Raw genomic sequence first — 25870 nt, 5'->3', positions numbered from 1 at the left:
ACTTCAAAGATCTGTTTCTGACGGCCTTTTAAAACAACATGCTTTCTTTCAAAGAACTCTTTTGACTTTGAACTCGTTTCTTTATGTTTTGTATTTAAATGCCTCTTGAGGTTTGACTGCTTCATTGAGTCGTTAGCCAACACATCTCCACAAATAACGCACTGCGGTTTTGGCACTCCCCCATCATTCGTGGCTACAAAACCGAATTGAATGTATGAGGAGTCATATTTCCGAGTAAAGCTAGTACGAATTATTTTTGCCGGCAATACTTCAGCTTCATTTACATCGCCGTCATCTGATTCAGAATTACGTGTGTGGTCAGCAACCGGATTTCTCGGCTTGATAAACATGTCCATTGGGCCTCGCTTCGCCATCTGTAAATTAGAGATAAAAATAATTAATATAAATTCCATAACCCTGGAATGATGGACTGAAATAATGCTTATTTGTAATATTTGAACTGTACATAGTAGAATCAGTGCAAATAGAATACAAAAAATGAACAATACAATAAAATTCTAAACAAAAGATAATTAAACAACCTCTAGTGATAATAGCTTCAAAAATCAATATTTCCATTAAACCTGTTATATTCCAACCTTAACCTGAGTCCCACAGTCAATGCGCACAAAATTATAATGATATACTAAGAGTCCCTATTGGACAGGTCCTTCATGGGTTCACCCCTTTCTGGGCGAAATCTCGGCCAGGTCGAGAAAGCCCGCCCACTCCACGCGTGTTTGAGTAAGGTGAACGGTGGCACAGCCAAGAATATATTGGAACGTTTGGGGAAGCCGAGGAGCTGGAACTGCTGCAAGATTTTGCCTCGGAAACACGAGGCTCCAGAGACGCAGGTGGACAGTGGATCGTGGTGGGGGATGGGATATAAAGATTTATTACCCTAACTAAAAAAACATCGCAACGCACCCCAGTGTCTTCCCACTAAAGACAAGGAAGGGATCTGTCTACACTTGTACTTAACGGCATAACTGAGTTTGGGACAACTGTATGTTTGGATGCTTACGGTTCCTAGAACCGTAACACATGAATAACTTTACTACTGTTGGTATTAGGAGTTTGTTTTAAGCAGTTTTTCTATAATATAAAGAAACAATATGAATATTTTAAAACTTTCATGACAACTGTACAATTATAATTACACCCATTTTGGCAAAACAAAAGAGCCTCACCTGGCAACTCCGCTGAAATTCACATTATATTACCTTCACGTTCGGTTCTGCTATAACTTCCAACATTGACAGACTTCTCTCTCTCGTATTTTGAATTTGTCGGCTTAAACATATTATTCTTCAAGATTTTATACATTTTCATTTTATGCATTACATGTTATATATTATGATAACGTGAAACTGGAAACTCGTCGCGAACCGGCAGTCGATGACTCGCGTACCGGCACCGGTCCGCGTACCACCAATTTGAGTAGCACGGTGAACGAGACGACCCGTGAACCCGTTGGGTTCTCGTTCTGACAGCGGTTGATGAAAAAAAAAATAGCTCCAGCGAACTATACCGCTGAGGTTGTTTGCATTGATCAAATTCTCCCGAAGAGTACTTCACTGAATCGGGAATTGATTTTTTTAAATAATTTTTTTCGTTGCCAGATTTGAACAAAACTCGATACTGCACACCACAGGCGAATGTTGAGTAAGGTAGCCCTAAAATTTTTGCACTGTCGTGTACCATTTTGGCTGTATTTCAGGAACATACATACGTACATACGTACAAGGTGATAGTTTTAGTTATAGATAAATCGATATAAAAGGAGCCATGTCTGTCTGTCCGTTTGTTTGTTATGTTATAACTTGAGAGCGGATTAACGGATTTCAATAAACCGAACTATGGTGGATTCGGGGAACTCCCAAGAAGGTTTTTGATGAAAAAAAAAATTTTATTATTAATTTTTTTCGTGGGAACATGGGCACATGTAGCGAAACTGCAAACGCCAACTTGTGACACTGGTTTTTCCCGCACTCTCAGGAATCCTTTTTCTTCTTGCCCTATTGATTAGCCATCACAGAAAAGATTCGTATTTCCGGCAGCAAAGCGACGGGTTTTATATTCTATAATATAGAATTTATATTCTAGGCAGAGGAGGAAGGGTATGGTGAGAGGGGTGGGGGAGTGAGGAAGAGGGGTGGGGGAGCGAGGAAAGGGGGGAGTGAGGGGTGGAGGAGAGAGGAGGGGTGGGGGAGTGAGGTGGGGAGCGAGGGAAGGGGGGATTGAGGAGGGAAGGGGGGATTGAGGAGCGGTGGGGGAGTGAGGAACGGTAGGGGAGCGAGGAAAGTGAGGAATCGGGGTGTGGGAGTGAGGAGAGGGATAGGAGCGAGGAAAGGGGAAAGTGAGGAGAGGGGAAGCGAGAAATGGGTGGAGTGAGGAGGGGTGGGGGAGAGGAATGTTGGGGGAGCGAGTAGGGGTGGGGGAAGGGAAGGCAGCTTGAGGGGAGGGCAGGGCAGAGACAGGGAAGGAAGCATGAGGGGAGAATCCATCTGGACATAATTGCCGTCCAGATATGTGTGGACATAACCACCATCCAGATCTGCCATGGGAGGGCAAGGTAAGGCAGTGTGAGGCGATGGTCCGTCCGGACACGTATAGAGATAATCACCTTCCGGACATAACCACTGTTCGGATATGTGCGTAAATGACCACCATCCGGACATAACCACCGTTCGGTCATAGCCACCGTCCGGATACGTGCGCAGATGATGACCGCTCAGATACGTGCGGAGATGACCACCGCTCAGATACGTGCGGAGATGACCACCGCTCAGATACTTGCGGAGATGACGACCGCTCAGATACGTGCGGAGATGAGGACCGCTCATATACGTGCGCAGATGAGGACCGCTCATATACGTGCGGAGATGACGACCGCTCATATGCGTGCGGAGATGACGACCGCTCAGATGAGTGCGGAGATGACGACCGCTCAGATGCGTGCGGAGATGACGACCGCTCAGATGCGTGCGGAGATGACGACCGCTCAGATGCGTGCGGAGATGACGACCGCTCAGATGCGTGCGGAGATGACGACCGCTCAGATGCGTGCGGAGATGACGACCGCTCAGATGCGTGCGGAGATGACGACCGCTCAGATGCGTGCGGAGATGACGACCGCTCAGATGCGTGCGGAGATGACGACCGCTCAGATGCGTGCGGAGATGACGACCGCTCAGATGCGTGCGGAGATGACGACCGCTCAGATGCGTGCGGAGATGACGACCGCTCAGATGCGTGCGGAGATGACGACCGCTCAGATGCGTGCGGAGATGACGACCGCTCAGATGCGTGCGGAGATGACGACCGCTCAGATGCGTGCGGAGATGACGACCGCTCAGATGCGTGCGGAGATGACGACCGCTCAGATGCGTGCGGAGATGACGACCGCTCAGATGCGTGCGGAGATGACGACCGCTCAGATGCGTGCGGAGATGACGACCGCTCAGATGCGTGCGGAGATGACGACCGCTCAGATGCGTGCGGAGATGACGACCGCTCAGATGCGTGCGGAGATGACGACCGCTCAGATGCGTGCGGAGATGACGACCGCTCAGATGCGTGCGGAGATGACGACCGCTCAGATGCGTGCGGAGATGACGACCGCTCAGATGCGTGCGGAGATGACGACCGCTCAGATGCGTGCGGAGATGACGACCGCTCAGATGCGTGCGGAGATGACGACCGCTCAGATGCGTGCGGAGATGACGACCGCTCAGATGCGTGCGGAGATGACGACCGCTCAGATGCGTGCGGAGATGACGACCGCTCAGATGCGTGCGGAGATGACGACCGCTCAGTTGCGTGCGGAGATGACGACCGCTCAGATGCGTGCGGAGATGACGACCGCTCAGATGCGTGCGGAGATGACGACCGCTCAGATGCGTGCGGAGATGACGACCGCTCAGATGCGTGCGGAGATGACGACCGCTCAGATGCGTGCGGAGATGACGACCGCTCAGATGCGTGCGGAGATGACGACCGCTCAGATGCGTGCGGGAGATAGACCGCTCAGATGCGTGCGGAGATGACGACCGCTCAGATGCGTGCGGGAGATAGACCGCTCAGATACGTATGGGATGACGACCGCTAAAGGCCCAGTCACACCTTGACGTTTTTGCCAGCAATGGCAACGTATTAAAATGTATGTAAAACGCTGGCCTTACGCTGAACTTTTGATGTTTTTTTTAAAAGATTCGGACGTAGTCATAACGAGTTGGTCGTATGCATAACATATTAGTAACGGACACAGAACGTTTGATTGTCTTATAGATAACTTATACCAACGAATGCTTAGCCTGTTGTCGGCGTTCACAACCTATGCCCAACGATAGTCTAACTTATGCATAGCGCGCTGCACGTATCGCCGACGATCTCGTGGCGTAGCCTATTAAAAACCTGCCGCACAATGATTCAAATCATAACCGCTGGAGAAATGGAAGTGTCAACATCGCAGTCACACCTTGGTGATCTTGCCAGCCTATGCCGACCTCTGAAAAATGCGTCAAAAATTCTGGCGCACGTCGAATACGGTATGGGTAAGTTTGGTATACGTGAATAGTACGCTATCATATGTCGTAGTAAGTTGAGTTTGTCTTGAAATTTTAAACGTGTTAAAAATTTTACGACGTACTTGCCGTATGCCTCACACGTTACGCATGCGATGGGAATAAGTTGTACGCACGATATGCGATCGTTGACGCACGTCGACAAAAGTTACTTGTAAGTTACTCATAAGTTGAAAAACGTCAAGGTAATGGTTAGCGTCAGTGTTCCAGACTCCCTGGTTTTTTTTTTCTTCTTCGGTATGACGGTGATGTTGACACTTCAATTTCAAGTGTGGTTATAATATAATATAATTAATAGGCTGCCGCTCAAAGATTTAAATCATAACCGCACGAGAAATTGAAGTGTCAACATCACCATCATACTGAAGAAGAAGAAAAAAAAAGAGTCTGTAACACTGACGCTAACCATTACCTTGACGTGTTTCAACTTATGAGTAACGTACAAGTAACGTGTGTGGACGTGTGTCAACGATCGCGTTACGTGCCTACAACAAGTTACTCATAGGTTAGGAATAAGTTTCGGGTACGCTAAACATTACCTCGACGTGTTTCGACTTGTGAGTAAACTTACAAGTAACGTGTTTCAACGTGTGTCAACGATCGCATAACTTGCCTACAACTTATGGCCAGCGTAGCGGAATGTGTGAGTCATACGCTGGCATAAGTCGTAAAATTTCAAGCATGCTAAAATTTGAGGACAACCGCAAAGTACAACGATGAAAGCCAGTGTACTACGACGTATGGCAGTGTTTTTCAGTGTGCTCTCAATGTTTCCAAAACTTACCCATAACGTATTCGACGTGTGCCAGCGTTTTAACAAATTTTTCAAAAATCGGCATAAGTTGGCTAAAACGTCAAGGTGTGACTGGGCCTTCAGATGCATGCGGAGATGACGACCGCTCAGATGTGTGTGGACAAATGCACCGTCCAGGTATGTTTCGAGAGAGAGGGATAGTGGAGATGAGGGGAGTGGGGGGGGGAGGGATTCCAGCAGATGTCATCCAGTTTAACGGTACACACATTGATGAATCACCCTGCTTATGAAACACCGGGATGACAGTTCATAGCTGGGTCGGGATTTTCACCCAGGCTTCATACTGTAGCTGAGAGCGAGCGTGTGTACCTCTCGGCTATCCTGCTGTGATGTTAGCGAAAGGTTTTTTTTTCATATTTATCTTTGCCGAAGTGACGGGTTGTATAATGAAAGAATTTCATACAAAACAGGGAAATTGCACATTCTCAGTGAGCCAGCCATCACCCAATTCACGACAGAACAACATGGGGCCACAACACAGGTGAGTGCCTCCTGAACATTTTTTAAGTCGATGGACGTACAGTATTCAGTGACAATACAAATATTGTAGAGCACTCCAATGAAATGGTTGATGAGGAACGGCTCAATTGGCAAGCAATAGCAATCTCCGAACCGTCGTATTAAACACACACCTCCCTCCCAGAGACGGCCCCAAATATCAAATGTCCAAATTGGACAAATTAACACTTTTTTTTGGAAGTCAGAACTGCTGCTAAGTTCAATTATGGAGCTTAAAATTTGTAATTCGGCTTAGTTTAAGACATTCTCGAGGTTAGGGCACGTGCGAAAATGAAATAAGGCGACAAACGCTGACGTCTCCCGGAATTTATAAACATTGCAATGTACCCAGTGATTTGTAGCAACGATGAAGAGGAATTCGATAATATGAGTGAGGAAAGTGAAAAAGAAAACTTTGTCGTTAAGTAATCGTTGCAGCCTGTTGCAAGTCAAAACGTGGTTAAGCAGGCCAAAAAAACACGGTGGCTTCAGAACCCAGGATATGCCTTTGGCCCCCAGAGAGCAAGGTTGTGAGGATGCACTTGATAAAGGATATAATTAAATAATGCCGTTAATTATCTTCAGAAGGGGTGTTTTAATTAATTCACACCCAATTTTCACTCATGCACTTCCTTGGAGTTTCCTTAGTGTGCATGCAAAGTTTCAGGCTGCTTGGTGTCATGGTTTTGGAGTTATGGAGTGTGCACACACACACACACACACACACACACACACACACACACACCCACACACACACACACACACACACATTGACTAGTATAGATTTCTTCTCTGCAGAAAATACATGTTCCACCAACATAATTTGAATAGACTTTTGTTTTTTCTGTGATAAAGTTGTTTGACAATAAAGAAAACTCACCCATTATTTATATTATAACGTGTTTGAGGTTGACCCTCAAAATGGCATAGATTGACTGGATGACTTTCACTGCTGACTTTCCAAGTTCTTCCACACGCTTTGTCAATGTTGTTGTTGTTGTTGTTGTTCGTCTTTCGGCTGCTCCTGTTAGGGGTCGCCACAGCGGATCATCCATTAAGATCCGCATACTGATTTGGCACATGTTTTACGCCGGATGCCCTTCCTGACGCAACCCTGGTCGCCTCTTACGACACAGGGATAACGCTTTGTCAATGTGTTTCCTGCAAATATATTTTCGAAATGTAAATTTACTATATATGAAAACGTCTCCTTTCCTCTCCCAGTGTTGGCTGCATTACCCCAAGGTAGGCTTGTGCCCAGTGTTGTTCCTCATGAACATAAACGACCTCTTTTTCTTTTGAAAACGCTTCCATTTTGCAGATGATTCCCCATCCCCACTTGCATTTCCCATGAGGCCAAAACACAGTGCTTGTTGCTCTCACGTCACAAACAGGTTGTTGACCTGTTTATAACCGCCTCTTTTCTCGTCTCGCTCTGTCTCTTTTCTCAGCCCTCCTCTCAGACGCACCCTGCTACTCAAGGATGCATGTGTTCCACCTGTATCCCCTTCCTTGTTCATCTCCAAAACTGAGGCTTTCCATTCATCTCCACTCTTGTTTCTCTTTTCTCCACTTTGTAGAACTGCTTTCTGGAGATGGTTCAATCCCATCGTTCCCTGTATGGCTTCAAGCACGTGGTGCACCACCGTCTCTCATCCCCCATCGATACCCTTGCTCTTTTATACCCATATTAACCCCCCCCCCCTTAAGCCATTCCTCTTACTTGCAGGTTGAAGTGTTTCCTCCCCTCCTTCCTCTTTTCCTGTTCATTGATTATTTTTCTTGTTGCATCCAACTCCAGCCAAATTGTCAGTGTTTGGTCTCTTTGGCCTCTGGTACCTTGCTCTTTCATGACCCTACATTTTATGGACAAATAATAAGTATACTGATGACTTCTCAGATAATTGCCCTGCATGTGATTTACGTGTGAACTCCACAATGAGCCTGAGCTCAGTTTAAGAAGATTTGATTTGATGTGCCATACACTTTACAGAACGTTGGTGCTGCCAAAACATTTTATTGACAAAGGTTATACTGGGTGGTTTGCCATTGCCTTCCCAGCATTGTTTCTGCATGCTCCGTGCATTTAAATGCTGAGAGTCAAGCATGGAAGTACCATCTTTTGTCTTTGGTATGTCTCAGCCGGAGTTTTAACCACCGACTTCCCATAGTCATAGTGGACGCTCTAACCATGACACCACAAGTCTGGTGTTTAAGTATATACATCTTCCTTTTTTGTTTTGTTTTTTCCTATTCTGATTTGTAAAGATCATGAAATTCCTCTTTAGCAGCTCCTTTCCTCCATTTCAATGGATGTATGCTATACATGAGATCAGCACATACATGTCGAGTTCTTGGTAACTATGCGCTCTGATCATGATGCTCCGTTTTCTCACTGTTGTCATGTGCTTTCTCTCGGGCTGATTGCAGGCAAGATGAATGCTGCTGTCTACTGGAATGCTCCTCTTAATGACAAAGGAGTATACCCCCTCCTCATATTTTCACACGGTCTTGGTGGCTTCAGGTGGGAATGTTATTTTAGGCCTTTACCCAGTCCTCTTCTGGAATTTTTGAAGTAATCATAATATGTCTATCAAGCTGGATAGGAGGTTAAATGTCCACCCTGGTTATCTTTAAAGGGAAAAATATCTCATTGCGGTGAATATGGAATGTTGCATAACATGTTCTTTCAGCCATACAGGTATGAATGTGTTCTGACATTTACCTTATATTGGTTAATTTCCCAAAGCCAAAGTCTCACTCTCATTTGAACAATTTTGTCCATCTTCTCTCGAACTTTTCTCACCTCCCTGTGTTTGTCCAATTGTGGGCCGACGTGCATCTTGCATCCTCTTCAGTTCTCACCAAAGATCAACTCGAACGATATCCAACTATTTGATGAGATTGGGAAACGTTCTGTATTTTAAACAAAGTAGCTAATAATTTTCTGGTATCCCAGGTAGGGCACCGCATAAATATTTTGTACTTCGGCATGCATATACACCTCTAATCTTCCCACATGCTGCTTGCAAAATGAGGGGCAGTAATGGATTGCAAGCCCTCATACCTGCTTGTATGGAATGATAATCAGAATTACTAAAACTCAGCCTCCTGTGAAGAAATGCCAAACACTCAGAAAGGCTTGCATTTAACATCCTCTTGGTGGGTGAGATGGAAAGCAACAGCACCAGCCCAAAGTGGAAACCTGTATTTTGTGATGCTTTGGAGGACGGCCTTGTACATCTTTATGAACTTGGCTCTGTGTAAAATTGCAATCCACCGAGTAGATTTGCAGGACAACTTGGAGATATCGTTGTGGAAATGACTCCTTGTGGGCTATAAATACTTAGTATAACAGTTGTGTTTTTTCTTTAATGAGTGGCTCAGCACCAGTGTAAAGTAATTAAATGTGAAATTCGATATGCGTCGCTTATGTAATGGTTTGACACTGACAACCTTCTCTATTCTATATATCTAAAAATACCAACCCGTTTGATCCCATTTTTATCATTCACCTCTGTTGTCTGTCATAAATGTCTCTTTTGCATTTTGGTACGCCTTGGAGCACCAGTTTAGGCAGGGAATCCTGTTACGCAGCCAGAGCTGGGCCGCGGCCGCCGCCTCGAGGTGAGAGGTCACAGAGGGGTCGTTCCGCTCACCGGGCTGAATGGCGGCCAATCTTGAATGAGAGGGGAGGGGCATAAAGCTTCATTGGTGATGTGTGTGGCCGAGCTGATAAAAGTTGAGGGCGAGAATGAAGTGAGAGGATAACCCGGGAGGAATTGCACTGAAGGCGTTCCATGCCTCATCCATTCAAAGCCATGCCTCCCCCCTTCCTTCACAGCAACCCGCCCCATCTGGAGCGGCCAGGACCATCCAGTGCCACAGAATTTGACACGTTTGTCGACCATCTCTTCAATCCTGTCAATTCCCTCTGTCTTTCTATTGTGTGCATTGAGGCCTAAAGGCATAAATAATTAAGGTTCCCATCCATTCATTAGTTTGTGGGCATATATGATCGGTTCATGGGTTAAGGGATTTGATTTATTTTTTGTTGATTGCTTCTTTCGTTCCTTCCCCTCATGTCATCATCCCTTGCTTCTGAAATACACTTTGGCTTGGGGGTGAATTGTGGCTGTTGTGACTGCTTTATTTGGTGGTTCGATAAAGAACCGTTGAGGGGAAATAATTAATCGCGATCGCCACACCGCTGGTAAGACCACATCACGTGACTTTGGATCTAATCTTAGGCCGAGCAACCTGTCACATGATGACAACTAGTGCAACACTCGGCTGCTTTGCGGCTTCCAATCCGAATGGTAACGCAGACTTCAGACGCAGATCCAACAGGGATGTCTCGAAGCGGATTATCTGTTGTGGTCACTTTGATGGGACGTGCCAGATTAGAACCTGGCAACTGAAACGAGCCAACGGCTGTTACAATATGTTTAGCTCAAGGCAGGTTGACACTCATGAAAAAAATGACCACATAAGTAAGTTGAGGGATACAATAGGCAGGCCTTATTGAGGATTGAAAGACGTGTCCTGATAGTTGAGCAGTTATTTTATTGAGATGTGGAGACAGGGATTTTATCAAGTTCTCCATTACTGCTGTGGGTTGTAAGAATAATACATGATTAACCAGTTTTATCCACAATTTAAATCAAATTGGTAACGCAGCCTCCTTTAGGATCATGTATGTTTATTATTTGCTGCAATGATTCATTGTGTTCCATTTTATTTATTCCATCCCAACTTATTGGCGTTCATTCAATACGTACTTTAAGCATGTACATGTAATTTATAACATGCCAATATTTGGCCGTGTTACCAGGAGGGATGTATGGTATGCCGGTTTTTCAGGTCATTGTACTCTACAGTGTGCATCGAGATGGCTTCTCAAGGCTTTGTGGTTGGTGCAGTGGAACACAGGTAACCCAACATGACCTTGTTTTACATTGGTGTAAGATTAGCATGTTCAAATGGCACTTCCCCGGAAGAGCAGCTCATTGTTGGAGTGGGATAAGTCTTGTTGTATTTCCCTCAACGGTACGGGTTGAATTGTCAGCATCAACAGCCCATAGGAACACCACAATGATACCTCACTGACCTGCATACGGTTATGCGACCTCCATCAACCTCCCAAATTGTCTTTTTCTAATTTGTGGGCCAACTCGACATGTCAGCATTTTCAACCAATCATGGCACAGGATGTTTTGCTTGCCTTGTAATATTCCGTGCCAAGACTTTTGTACGTGCCTCAAGCTTTTGGAATCTGTGGTTAAGTCGTGCTGCTCAGAACTGATGCCATTGTTGTGTGATCGCACTAGAGATGAATCGGCTTCAGCTTCATACTTCATTGACAATGATGGACAGGAGAAGTGGATATCGTTCTACCATCTGCAACCCGGAGAAAAGGAATTTCCTTTGAGAAACAAGCAGGTTTGTGTTTGGAAAGTTTATTTATTTTTATTTTTTATGTTGGATTTTGTTAACAAGATATAACACAGCCAGGTGGTTTGTGATCATATTGTCATGGAAACTCGTATGACTCTTGACTTCGTAGGCATGAATGGCATGCATGCTAGAATTGCTTTCACATCCAATTACATTATTTGTTTGAAAATAGTTTGTATAACTCTTGTAAACTCGTTTTTGGTTTTGAGAAGGCAAACACTGTGCAAACTTGCCAATTTATCTGCTAACGAGTCCAGTGCACATCTGGTGTACATAATAATTTACAATTTGCTTTGCTGTTTCCCTGAGTTGAATTTGAATTTAATTTTTTTTTTTGATTGTCTGTTAGTTTAATTTCAATAGAATACCATTTTGAGACTAGAAAGAAGGTTGATCTTTTAAATAATTTGAAGTGTTTGTGCTTTTGTTACTCTTTCACGGCCAAAAGCCAGGACCTAGAGGCCCCAACTTTTGGGTGTAGGTACATCAGAATCTGGCAAGATTTTAAGTGACAGCACGTTGGACTTCAACACCGTTTTAAGGCCGCCAAAGGTCTCTATAAAGTGTATTGGTCTGTTCATGGTCGGTTTGGATAACTGGTCCGAATCCGTGAGTCACGTCAACCCCACGGCTCCTGAGCAAGCGATTGGGCCCTATGTGTCATACTCCTGCCCTGTGGAGCCACAGGTTTGAGCGAGGCTCCTGCCGAGTCACCAGGTGACCCACAGCGATTTAAGGAGGCCAAGCTTACCTTGTTGTGTGATGACCTTTTCATCTATTAGTTATCCTCTAAACCTCCACACCACCATATTCTTCCACTTTGGTGAACAGAATGCATCATTTACAGAAACCAAACGGTTTTACTTTCACAGTTTGTATTTACAATCACATATATGTACATCAGCAATTATTCAAACACAAGTGAACCCTCGGAATACAGTATATGATATCTACTGTTACTGAACACCTCTATGATATGGGCCCGCTTTCGTTCAATAGGGAAAGAGGGTGAGACACAGTTGGGAAGGACAACATTGACCCTCCCTAACCTGGTGCGATGGTTCCAGAGAAACAGCGTGTCCCTTTGGGTAGTTTCATGAGTTGCAAAGCTCTTGGTTACTGGTGGGCACAGGCTTCCCCCATGACCGCAGTGAATGCCACACTTGCGCTCTGGTGTTTATTTGTTGATGCACCAGGACTGCCAGACACTTACAGCCACAAGATCCACACCACAACCCCCCTCCCCTTGCACTGATATCAACAGAAGCTCAATGACACTGGCACAGCACACCACTAAGGGCACGCTGTGATCCGCTGACTGGATCCAGATAGCAGGAAGGCTGAGAGGTGAGCAGCTTGGATGGGAACCTCTGGCAGAAGAGGCCGGCTCTTAAATGAGCCAAGCCAGATGCTCTTGTGAAGGTTCTTCAACTCGGGCTTTCTCCTCCAGCGTCTTGCTCAGGCTTCCTTTCTCTCTGCTCGTAAGATGTTAAATATGGACTTTATCATTACTCACCCCTGTAACTCCACCAGTTTCTGCTCTGTGATCCATTTGGATTGGCCCCCATTGGCTGGTTAACATGGGGTGTGAACTATTTCCGATCTGATCGATACATCCCCCTGATTGGTGGTATTATCAAGGAGGCGGAATCGTATCTGGCGTGTTTGGTGCTCGCTCCCAGATTGGTTCTAGCTGTGATGGGCGTGTTATTTCTGATCCGGTTTTAAACCAGAAGGGACGCAGAATTACAGTCAGTTCCCATGGGGGTTGAAGGAATGAGACATGAGGGAAAGAAACATTCAACACGATGGGCTGTTGGGGTTATAACCACAATCTGGAAAGGGAGGAAGGGAACATCAATGTAATACGTATGTAACACACACACGCACACATATATGTACAATATATATATATATATATATATATATATATATATATATATATATATATATATATATATATATATATATATATATATATATATATATATATATCCATATCCACAGAAATATCGGACATTGAACTAAGCAATACAAAATAACTAGTTCTTACTATGTCAGGATCTCTCCAAGACCTCAAAACTGCAACACGATAATGGGATGTCAGGTCAGGTAGTGTTGCCACCGGCCCACAGGCAAAAGGTAACCACCATGAGGCTAATAATTACACAGCTTTTCAAAGTCCAACACTTCCCAAAACCCCTGGTGGGAAAAGCTCACCAACATGAGTTCAGTAATTCCACGTTTTCAATGAACAACTAGGAACCCCTATGGATTTTTCTTTTTCTCCATGCAGCCCCGGGTACCCAGATTAGTACACTGTATACAATATTTTTCACGAAAGATGATGTTGCAGGCTAATTGCACTAAATTTGGCACAGGGAACCTCCAAGCCTGCAGGACAGATCTGCAAGCTTGGAGGTTCCCCACACCTAATTGTGGCATGTTTTGATCTGGTGTGTGTGGTTGATATTTTGTTCAGTATTTTTAAGTTGCTGTCACTGAACTTTATAATAACCAAATCACTGAACTTTAGAACTGAACCAAAACAACTTTAGAATAGCACCAACAAGTATTCCTCTCAACAATGTCACTTGTAAAAAGTAAGCAATATCAGAAGTCACAATGGACAAGTTACTTAAAAATGTATAACATTATAACTATTAGTAGTAGTAGTAGTATTGTCCTCCACCCTGCCAACAAGGTCAGGGATGGGTGACATTAAAATGAGCTCCCTCCGACCAATCATCCATCTGTCCATTTACTTTTGTGTCCATGGTATTTCAAAAACAGTTCAACATTTAGCTTTCATATTGCAGATATCTATTCCCTATACCACCCAAAGGGCAGGGGACCGAGAGTATCAGCTCTTTGTTAAAATGTATACGATTTCCTATGTTACTTTTGCTAAGTAGTTGGATCAACAATCAGAATGTTCAGTTATGTTGTAATAGTTTTTATATCTGCAGTAAAGAAGAAAAAAAAAGTTAGAATGATTAGTTACATTACTTATCTGCATATGTTGTTTAAATTGCTAAAACATCACTATGTATATAACGGCCCGCCGCAAAGTTCAACAATATCTGTTGCAGTCCTCTGACCATGACACGAACTCTATTGGAATTTGCCATTGACTTATCTTTCTGTGTCCCCTTTTTGCCAGTTTTATGCTATTTCTCTAATATCTTTTTCTGCCTGCACTTTGGCTTTTAATGGCTTTCTTCTTCCCTTCCTTCAGGTGGAAATCCGTGCTGAGGAATGCATTCGAGCATTGCATTTATTTAAAGACTTTCAGAATGGATGTCCTGTGGAAAACCTCCTGCCTGGGGACTATAAATTTACCAGCTTGCAGGTAAATGAGCTCTTTAAAACCCAATTTCTCAGCAGAAGAAGACAGAAACAGGATAGACAAACAGGCAAGTAATGAATGGATAGACAGCTGTCATGCAAAACAATGGAACAGAAGGAGATAAACTGACTAAGGGCAGGCGAGCAGAAAAAAAACAAACCTGATACGCACCAAATATGGAGGAAAATAGTGCAGGTGGACTTGAGAGAAGAGTCCATTGGAATAGAAAAGATCATTGGTAGAAATTGGGGACAGCACAAGATTGCAGTGGATTGCCATCTTAATGGACTGGAAGGAAGAACATGACTGGACAGACTCAACGAGCTAACGCCGCAGATAGGAAACGCATGGAGGTGAACAGGAAGTTTAGATTTGGAGAGGCATGGATTGCTGAATAAAAACGCAATGTGTGGGTTGCTGGATGAGCATGTGCTATTTTGTGGAACTCGGAAAGGAGAAAGGGCTGACAGGACAGGTGAAGCAAGGCCAAATATAGGTAGTAAGACCACCAGGCCATCAATTTCTCTGTGGTGAGATTGGAGCAGTTTCTGCACCTCAAGCTCCTGTTGAGTGAGACTGTATCTTTACCTTCAGAGCCAAGGATTTTATGCTCTCCACGAGAGGAAGATGAGATTCGGTGGTGCCAATCCACAGAGGAGAGCCTAACTCCGTTGTGTTGTAATAATAATAATAATAATAATAATGAGTTCCCTTCCAAGGAACTTTGATGCAGGATTGAGGCCATTAGGCCCATCAAACCTGCACTATTGTTGGTCCATGCTCTATCCTTTTTATTTATTTATTTATTTATTTTAAGTCTTTGGTATGACCCGGCCAGGGTTCGAACTGCCAGACTCGGAGCAGAGGCTCGAACCATTACACCACTGAGGCTGATTTAACAGGAAAGCCTGTTACACTGTGTTAGGAATCGACAGTTGATGAGAAATGACTTGGCTATACGAAGAATTTTAAGGTGCCTTTCTGCCATAGAAATGGGTTTAGAGATGTGAACGGCCCAGTCAGATTGCAAATTCAAAGAGCTCCAAGGATTGCACTTCCATCAGAGGTTGATTATAAAAGAAAAATCTCTAATTGGGGAGGGTGAGTGTGTGTGTGATTTCACATCAGTGAATGAGTGGATGCAGGTGATTTACCACCTTTTTGATTTTCTCTACATCAGCAGATGTTCATGTGGCTGCAGCCTGTCATTGGTATAAGTAACCGTATGTCATCTACAAATGGATCATGGAGTTTTGGAGAGTGAAGCAAGCCTGGTGTTGGCTTAGTGGTTCGGATGGTGGCTTGGGATCCTCGGGTCCTGAATTCAATCCCCGTTGGCCGCTAAATTTAAAATACACCAGGAGGTTGACTCAGCCTGTCATCCTTCCGAGCTTGGCAAAATGAGCACCAGTGTACTGGTAAGGGGGACACTGCATCAGCGGCATAGCCGCGTCCCAACCAATGATGCAACCAGCAGCCACAGACAGACAGACAGACAGACACAGACCACTCATGTGAAACAGAAACAGGATGGATCCTTGTAGTTTGTCTTGAAGGACACCAGGATCCAAGGATATGGAAAGAGATAGGATGATATGCACTGCATAAGATGATGAATTAAATCTGTCAGTCATTCACAGAGCTTGGTGATGCACAAGGAACTTTAATGCACAGGAGGCCACTTGGCCCATCAATCCTGTGCTATATCTACAAACGCCATATAAATTCAATCAAACAGTTTATCAACCTAGATTCATTGGGGTAGAGGGAGGCGGAGTAGTGACGATGAAAAATTAAATATTTTTGAAAATTTAAAGCTAAATTTTTTTTTGGAGGGTGATTATGAACAGGAGGAATGAACAAACATCGATAGCACATTCACCTTTTGACGAAATCTTCAAACAGACATCACCATCAACATGCATGTATCCAATCACTGATCCATACCTCAGCTAACTACCATTCCTGATATTGTCCATATACCCCTCTATCCCCATTGCCTGTCCATCCATCCATCCATCCATCCAACCATCCATTGGGATCATATTCTGTACAGAGAATCAGTGCTGCCAAAGCAGTCTCCTGGGATATTTGGCACAATACTGGATGAGTCACCACTCCGATGCAGAACACTGAAATGGCTCAATCAGCCCAGCAAGCTGGTACTCATTTTGCCAACTTCAGAAGGGTGACAGGCTGAGTCAACCCCATATGGTATTAATTCAACTTCCAAGCGGGATTTGAACTCAGGACTCTCGGTATCCCAAACCCACCACCCTAACCATTAAGACATCACCAGGCATATTGCTTGGCGGTGTACCTATCTAATTCAAGTTTAAACCTATCTTCTGTTTCTGCTGCCACAATCTTTCCAGGATGACCATGCCATGCAGTACTGCTCTCTGAATGAAAGACACCTACCTTGCTCCCATTCTAACTCTCCTCTTCTGTTGTTGTTATGTACAAAGTCAAGGCTTGTGGAACAGCGAGAACACAGAATGACTCGGGACTCAACATAACAAGAGGAACAGTGGAAATGGAAGGGTGAATACCAACAGCAGGGTTGAGGGACAAAATATAGCGAGACTGACAAATAAGGGAAGTGGGGAGCAATGAGGAGGGGAGGATGCATGGGGTGGATAAAAAATGGATACATAAGCAAAAACTGGAAATTTAGAAATAGGTGGGCTGGGTGGGGGGAGGGAAGGTTAACAAGGACATTTAGATCATGGTTTTGAATGGTGGATTGAAGACCTGGAGGGAAGAATGCGATTGAAGAGGATGTGGAAGTTTGTTTCACACAGGAGGGAAGAGAGAGGAAGAATGAGTGGAGGTGAGCAATGATGGTTGATTTCGGTAGTTTCACCAATTGGGTTGGTGCTGGACCGTGTACACCCTGCAGAAACCTGGGAGGACAAAGCACTGAAAGAGCAGCGGGTGCAAGACCAGAAAGCAGGCAGTGAGATGTGTGTGTGTATATATATATATATATATATATATATATATATATATATATATATATATATATATATATATATATATATATATATATATATATATATATATATATATATATGATAGATCATCGACCTGTCTGTATGATGGGCCCATTGACTCAGCTTTATCATGGGAGATTCCAATTATCTTTAAGGCCTCAGTTTCCATGGTTTCAAGCTGAGCCAGGTGTGAGGCAGGTGCACCAGCCCAGAGGAGAGAACAGCACCCCAAGCTGTGGATGAAGGCCTCGTAGGTGGATAGTTCAGGTGTGCCAAGGAAGGGCTTTGTATGATGGAGGATGCCAAGTTGGTGACTGGCTTTGGAGGGCAACTTTGAAATGTGGTTTGCCCAAGAAAGACATGACTGCAAAAAGATTGTTAAAGTTGATGCAAGGGTTTGCCATCTGGTAGAGAGAGAGACAGAGACAGAGACAGAGACAGAGACAGAGACAGACTGACTTTCAGTCCTTGTTATTATAAAAGAACAAGTATAAAAGTACCTGGTGCCAGGTCAGGTTAGATCTGTGACCTGCTACAGGTACCATGTAAACCTGTACTAACCTGTTCCATGGTCGGGTTGTCGGCGACTAAACCGTCTCCCCCACCAGGTTTTCTGGTGAGGAGGGTGTTTGGATATGGACACCCAGCAGGATTAAAAACAAAACCTGTCAAAGGGCGGAGGAGCTCCTTGTGAGCCAACAGCCATCCATATCTAGTGCCCAACTGTGTCTGCGGACGTCCTCCTGCAGTTGGGGTCACTTCTTATTAGGAGGTTGGTGGCAGGATTTGCACTCCGGCCATCGTAAAACCCTTCATTCCGCAAAACGCAAAAACGCAAAAAAATCTGAAAACGCACTCCGTGGGAGTACCTCCTGTGCAGCTTCCATTCGCAGGGCAGCTCACCGGATGACGGGATTGGGGCAAAGCCTTCGGGACCCCCAATCTTTGATGATAGGAGGGAAACCACGGGGTAACATCCCTGGGTCAGATTGTGGGAGAGTGTGTCGGAGTGGTGCTGAGGTGTCGTCCACCAGATGGCGGTCTCCTTGGGTTAACCTGAGGCGGTCCCTTCGGGTGGGTGCCTGGAATGTCCTATCCCTAAGAAAGGATGATCACCTGTCTCTGTTATCATCTGAGCTCAAGCGTTTGGACATCGGGATTGCAGCTCTCTCTGAGGTTCGGAGACCGGATTGCGGCGAGATAATGGTGGGTGGTCACACCTACTATTGGTCTGGTCGCTCTGATGGTTACCATACCCAAGGAGTTGCTGTAGCTGTGTCCAATAAGCTGACCCCAATGATAATTGAGGTAACACCGGTCAACAAGCGTATTATGAGATTAAGGATTCGTCACTCCTTAGGTGTCATTTCCCTGGTCTCTCTTTATGCTCCGACTGAGGCGAGTGATCTCACCGTGAAGGATGCATTCTACGCCACGCTCGAGTCTGTGGTTGATCAGTGCCCCAGACAAGATACACTTCTTGTCTTGGGGGATTTCAATGCATCGACTGGAACTGATAGGAATGGTTATGAGACATGTGTTGGTCCCCATGGGTCAGGAACGATGAACCAGAATAGCACTAAGTTCCTTGACTTTGCAAGAAGTCATGGACTTAGGGTGGCTGGTTCATGGTTTCAGCACCCACAGGCTCATCGCTGGACTTGGTATTCCAACGCTGGCGGTGTGGCAAAGTAGATTGACCATGTCCTCATTGACGGTCGTTGGAGGATGATCCAGAACTGCAGGGTCTACCCGAGTGCTCAGTTCCTCAATACTGACCACAGGCTTGTTGTAGCAACTCTAAAGCTGCACCTTAGATGCTGGAGAATGGTACCATCCCAGCCTAGGCTGGATGTTAGCAAGCTCAGGGATGAGAGAGTAGCTGAGGTGTTTGCGAACAGGCTGAGTGGACACTTGGGGGGTCTGGGTGCTTTGGGGGGTCCTGAAGAGTTGTGGAGTGCCTTCAAGACCACCGTCCTTGATGTTGCCGGTGGATGTCTTGGAGCTCACCGCAGGGCAAAGAAGAATTTTGTCTCTCAAGGGACACTGGATACCATTGACCAGAGTCGCAGGGCCAGGCTGAATGGCAGAGCTGAACTGTTCAGGGAGCTGAGGCGTAAAACTGTACGTGCACTGAGGGTGGACAAGGAGGCCTATGTGCGAGGAATCTGTGAGGGGGTAGAGCATCACCTGTGGACAGGTGATTCTCGTCCCGCTTACAGGGGAATTCGCGCATTGCGTTCATCCAAGCCCATCGCTCAGAGCACTGCAGTTCAAGCAGAGAGTGGTAGGCTCTTGACAGAGGAGTCTGAAGTGAAGGCCCGCTGGGCCGGTTACTTTGAGCGGTTGTACCAGGCTGATCCCCCAGCTGTCGAGTTGGACGTCAAGGGTGTTACAATCCCTGTTGCTGACCCTCGAATCAACTGTGGTCCACCTTCGCTTGTGGAAACACGGGCTGCGGTGAACCAGTTGAAACGGGGAAAAGCTCCAGGGATCTGTAGCATCCATGCTGAACTTCTCAAGGCTGGTGGAAATGCTGCACTCGTGTCGTTGCATGCAGTTTTGTGCTCTGCCTGGAACACAGGCATCATCCCAACTGACTGGAAGAGGGGCCTTGTTGTCCCTCTCTGGAAAGGGAAGGGTGATCGCCAAGACTGCAACAACTACCGAGGGGTGACGCTGCTCTCAGTGCCCGGCAAGGTCTTTGCTCGGATAATTCTTGATAGGGTTCGCCACCATCTGCTTGAGCACCAGCGTCCAGAGCAGTCAGGCTTTACACCAAAGAGGTCAACGATTGACCGTATCCTTGCCCTTCGTGTCCTCACCGAACGCAGACGAGAGTTTCGGCAGGGGCTGCTTGCAGCCTATGTTGATCTCTGTAAAGCGTTCAATTCAGTGAATCGGGATGTCCTCTGGAGGATTCTTGGTCTTCGTGGGGTGCCACCAAAACTCATCGATCTGATGTCTGAACTCTACTCTGGTACTGAGAGTGCTGTGAAGTGTTGTGGTACCATCTCTGACTTATTTCCAGTTGTTACTGGAGTTTGTCAGGGGTGTGTACTTGCCCCCACACTTTTCAGCACTTGTATGGACTGGATTTTAGGGAGGATGTCAGACAGATCAAGCTGCGGTGCATCATTTGGGAATGTCAAGATCTCGGACCTTGATTTTGCAGATGATGCAATCATCTTTGCGGAGACTTTAGACATCCTCTTGGGGGCCCTCGAGGTGCTGAATGAGGAGTTGGAGCCGCTGGGATTACGGGTTTCTTGGGTCAAAACTAAGATCCAGGCTTACGGTGACATCTTGGATGCTGCTGTCCTGTCTGTGTCTGTTTGTGGTGAGGATGTTGAGGTCGTGGAGAGATTCACTTACCTTGGCAGTGATATTCATGTCTCTGCTGGCTGTGAGTCATAGGTCAATCGACGTCTGGGTCGGGCCTGGGGAGTCATGGATTCACTGGATCATGGGGTGTGGCGCTGCCGGTACCTGTGCGGGAGGACGAAAATCCGAGTCTTCAGGTCCTTGGTACTTCCAGTCTTGCTCTATGGATGCGAGACTTGGACTCTGACCAAAGATCTGAGACGGAGACTTAATTCCTTTGGTACCAGGTCTCTTCGGAGAATCCTTGGCTATCGCTGGTCGGATTTTGTGTCCAACGAGCGGTTGCTGAGAGACTCGGATGAGATTTGTTACCTGCATAGTCCGTGAGCATCAGTTGCGGCTGTATGGACATGTGGCTCGTTTTCCTGACGCTGATCCTGCTCACCAGATTCTCTCAGCGAGGGAGTCTCATGAGTGGAGGAGGCCAGTGGGCCGACCACGTGCCTCATGGTTGCAGCATGTTGACCATCATCTCAAGGAGATGGGGATGGGCCTGGCATCTGCCTGGGGATGGCCAGACGGAGGCCCTGGAGTACCGGCGGAAAGTGGACGCAGCGACGCGCTGTTCTGGCACATGCTCCCATACCTGACCTGACCTGACCTACAAGTATAGATTTTACATTTGTATACAAAGCAATAAGTACAATTAATTTGTAGAAAAAAAAAGAAGAAATAAAGTCGCAATGCAAAAAAGAGGCAAAATGAAGAAAAGGAAGAGTGTGTAAAGACACTACACACTGCAAAAGTATCAATAACTGATTCTCGCTAACCCTGCAAATGCATTCAAAACACCATATGTTGTTAAACTCATTCAGTTTTTGTTTTTAACTTCTGAGAACAACAAAATTCGAGTTTTTATTATATCTTTCTGATACCAAAGCATTGAAGAACATCATGACATTGCATTGCCGTAATTGCTTCCCATTTATTTTTTCCTTCCTTGATGAATCTATTGCAAGTTTAGCTGTGGCTATCAAGAAACTTAAAAGTGGATGCACTTGATCACGCTTCACAGCAAACCCAAAAAGAAAGGATTGTAAGGAGAAAGAAACATTCATTTTTTGAAATATGTACTTTGACCAGTGAAATAAAGGAATCAATTGTGTACAGTTAATGAAAACGTGAAAAAAATCTTCGGTGCATTCACAAAAAGGACAATAAGTGGATTCAGTGATGAAATGACCAATACATTTCTTGGATGGGACAATCCAGTGGATCAGTCACTATGACTGGGCCCAGAACACTGCCATGTGGCACTCCAGCCTTACCAGGGAGAGGACATTAAATTATGATTCCACTGAGAGTCACACGTTGGCTACGAGAATTATTCTTTATTCTGAAACTGCAGCCCCTGATCCTTCCATTATCTCTACTGAAAAACTCATATGTACTTATTTCTTCTCTAACCTTCATTATCCTCAACATCAATATCAAATCCCTCTCCCCCCCCCCCATAATCACCTTCTTTAAAATGTAAAAAGTCCTCTCTCCTTCAACTATTTCTCATAGCATAGTCTTTGGTTGATGAGCCTGGTGTTGGCACAGTGGTTATGGCAGCGGCTTGGGATCCAAAAGGTCCTGAGTTCAAGCCCCGTTGGGCCACTGAATTAATACACCAGGGGGTTGACTCAGCCTGTCATCCTTCCGAGGTCGGCGAAATGAGTACCAGTGTACTGGGCCGGTGTATACCCCAGTTAAAATAGGTGTACTATATCCCTGTGTCGTAAGAGGCGACCAGGGTTGCGTCAGGAAGGGCATCCGGCGTAAAACATGTGCCAAATCACTATGCGGATCATACGGATGATCCGCTGTGGCGACCCCAAACAGGAGCAGCCGAAAGAAGAAGAAGAGGAGTCTTTGGTTGATGATCACGAGGCATGGCACCCAACTCACCATTCGTAAGAATTGTTTATCGATGTTGGATATAGTACAGCTGCTTGGGATGAGCACATATTTGCCTGGGCAAGTGGAAGCTGGCCCAAGCAGCTTGAGGTCTTCGAGGACGGGCAGCGATGTGATTGTCCCTTGAAATCGGATGCATGCAGCAATAAAATATTTGAGCCAGAACAAGAGACAAGATGTCGACAGACAAAGGAAGTAAATCAAGGAGAGCTACTTTGGTGAAGTCCCTTCAGTTGGATCGCATTGTATTGTCGGGTTTGGACCAATTCTCACTGAAATGAGGACGCTCTCACAGGTTTGATGTTCATTGGGGCTTCAGCCACAATGGGATCGATTCAGCTATCCAAAGCAAGTTTTGTTGGGCTCGTGTTCTTTATGCACGGCTTTTTAGCTCATGTCAGGCCATTCATTGCACTGGTAACTCACCACAGCGGACAGGATTGATTCTCCTTGGTGACGCTGATGTCATAAATCTGGATATTTTTGCACAAAGATGCTAAACAAAGCATATCTCTTAGAATCACTGTGCTACACTGAATGTGTAACATGTACTTGTACTCCTGCTTTATCTTCTCCTTCACAATTGCCTTCATTATAAATTGGTCACAACTGCCTCTACTGCTCACTGCACCATCAAGTCGATTACCACATGTTCGATTATAATGTCTTGACCTGCCCAAATACTGTGACTGCTGCCCCTGCTTCAGAATTCAGAGAATATGCTGTTTTGGTGAAGTTTTGTTCCTGTATATTTGCTTAGTTGAGAATTTGTTTTAGATAATGTGTGTCATTTGGGTGATTTAATGGTTAAAGTATGTAAATTATAAATAATTTTCTATTTCTAACATTGTGAAATGACCTGTTTCACTAGTATTTGGTTGAATGGCCTGTTTACTCCAACCACTCAGAATCCAGGATCCATACCTGACTGCATGATTCAGGACATTGTTACCTCCTTCATGGGTGTGATCATCTGACTGTGACTTGTGGGTGGTCGTGATCCCCAAGCACACAATACTATCCTGTTCTTCCTTTAACCATATTTATTCTCTTTCTCCCTCTCCCCTCCCTCCCTCTCACAGGGCTGCTTAGATCTGCAACGAGTCGCCATAATGGGACACTCTTTTGGAGGAGCTACCGCCATCTTGGCTGCTCACAAGGAAGCAGACTTTCGGTTATATACAGCACAAAGGATCTGATATTCACCATGTTTCTGGGGAGAATATGTTAGAACTGTGTTGACAATGGGATAGCACTGATATGGAGGGGTGTATTAAAATTGATGCTGATTTAAGAGGGGAATTGATAATGTTTTCTTAAAAATATTGAACAACTCTTGAAAAGTCACAAAACTCCACCCCAAAGTATAATTTTTCTCTTTAACATTAATCAAAATCAAACTCTTTAAGATGAATGCCCAACAAAAAAAGAGAAAGTGGCATTTTTAAATCCAAGCTTTCCCTATTCAGCCGGACATAGCGTATCCACACCTGATCACGTAGTGTATCCATTAACCTGAACATAACACTCCCAACTTAACAAATCAATGTGTACCCCTACTTGATGATGTGTATGATCACCTTCATACTAAAATATGCAATTGTGTATCTATCATCTGTCTAACTGCGATACATTCGGTCGTTACTTATCCAATCTCAACCAAACCTGACAGGAGGATTAAGGGTCACACGCTGGAGGTTGTAATGACTTGATTTCCCGCCCCCACCCAACTCCTTCCTTCGGAGGTTTTCTACCTTTGGCAAAATCCGTGTTTATGCTTCAGTCACATTTGGCTCGGTGGCCGTAGGGTCTAAAAAAAAATCTACGGCCACTAGCAATTATAGGGCGGCCGCAGTATTTCCACGGTCACACAATGTAGCAGTCACATATGTTTTTATTTCTTGGGTAGCCGCACGGGGAATTTAGAAATTGTGGAGACCGAAAACGTGGGGGTGCCATACGGTCTTTGATTTGATGTCGCACGGTGACCTTAGGGCGTCCCTGTGGCGGCCATAGAATTTTCAAGGCAGATGCAAGGTAGCCTCAAGGTGCCTGCAAGGTGACCGCAGGGGGGCCCTAAAGCGAACGTGAAAATAGTGCGGCCGCCGTAATTTTTTGGGGGTTGGCAAAATTCATTTTTCATTGATAAGAGCCTACGGAAAACACACGAATAACGCAAGCCCACCGTACGCCCTACGTACGGTCGACGTGGAACACATCTACGTCATGGCTACGGCTTGTCGAATTGCTATGGCCAAGCTAGAAATGAAAAAAGTTATAACTCCACGCTTTAATTCCACGGAGACCCCTACAACCTGTAAAAGATAGCCATACGGCGTAGGGCCACCCTGAGGCCACCTCAGTTTCTCTGCGGCCGCCGCACGTTTCTATCAATTCAGAGGGCGTACGGCCGCCTTATCCTCACCCTCGAGCAAATGTGACTGAGTACTTCCACCGACCAACTGAATGAACAAAGCGCGAAGATGCGGGTCGAACAGGTGGGGGAGACACGTGAACAAACATGAACGCCACGTTGTGTTCGGTTTTTTTTAAATGTATTGGGTTTTTAGGGTCAAACTTTCTCGAAAAAATTGTTCGGATTCCAATTTGTTCAAACAGCTTGGCCGTTCAGATTCTGGGGACGACGGTATATTATAGTTATAGTATATTCAGATATATATATATATATATATATATATATATATATATATATATATATATATATATATATATATATATATATATATATACTGGTATATTTTTATTTCAGTAAAAAAAAGGACTGGTATATATACCCACTCGTTACCGTCCGTCTGGCCACACGTTCACCTTAGGGCCCCCCTGCGGTCGCCTTGTGGGCACCTTGAGGCTACCTTGCATCTGC

The 25870-nt window shown here is 45.2% G+C and overlaps 1 protein-coding gene across 3 annotated transcripts in view; it reads left to right on the top strand.

Moving 5' to 3' along the window:
- The window catches only part of LOC147013235 (platelet-activating factor acetylhydrolase 2, cytoplasmic-like), a 50130-nt gene that overhangs the window by 12161 nt on the left and 12099 nt on the right, over nucleotides 1-25870 (top strand). For all 3 annotated transcript variants that reach the window (XM_085854902.1, XM_085854903.1, XM_085854904.1), the window contains exons 4-8: nucleotides 8329-8422; nucleotides 10762-10830; nucleotides 11229-11340; nucleotides 14594-14707; nucleotides 24069-24160. In XM_085854902.1, the coding sequence (XP_085711028.1) occupies nucleotides 8329-8422; nucleotides 10762-10830; nucleotides 11229-11340; nucleotides 14594-14707; nucleotides 24069-24160 (481 nt within the window). The remainder of the gene's footprint in view (nucleotides 1-8328; nucleotides 8423-10761; nucleotides 10831-11228; nucleotides 11341-14593; nucleotides 14708-24068; nucleotides 24161-25870) is intronic.

Source organism: Eptatretus burgeri, chromosome 14, assembly GCF_056783735.1.
Source record: "Eptatretus burgeri isolate ZD-2024b chromosome 14, Ebu_testis_v1, whole genome shotgun sequence".
In the NCBI taxonomy this organism is placed as follows: domain Eukaryota; kingdom Metazoa; phylum Chordata; class Myxini; order Myxiniformes; family Myxinidae; genus Eptatretus; species Eptatretus burgeri.
The sequence above is the reverse complement of the archived record's forward strand: the minus strand, read 5'-3'. Positions and strand labels throughout refer to the sequence as shown.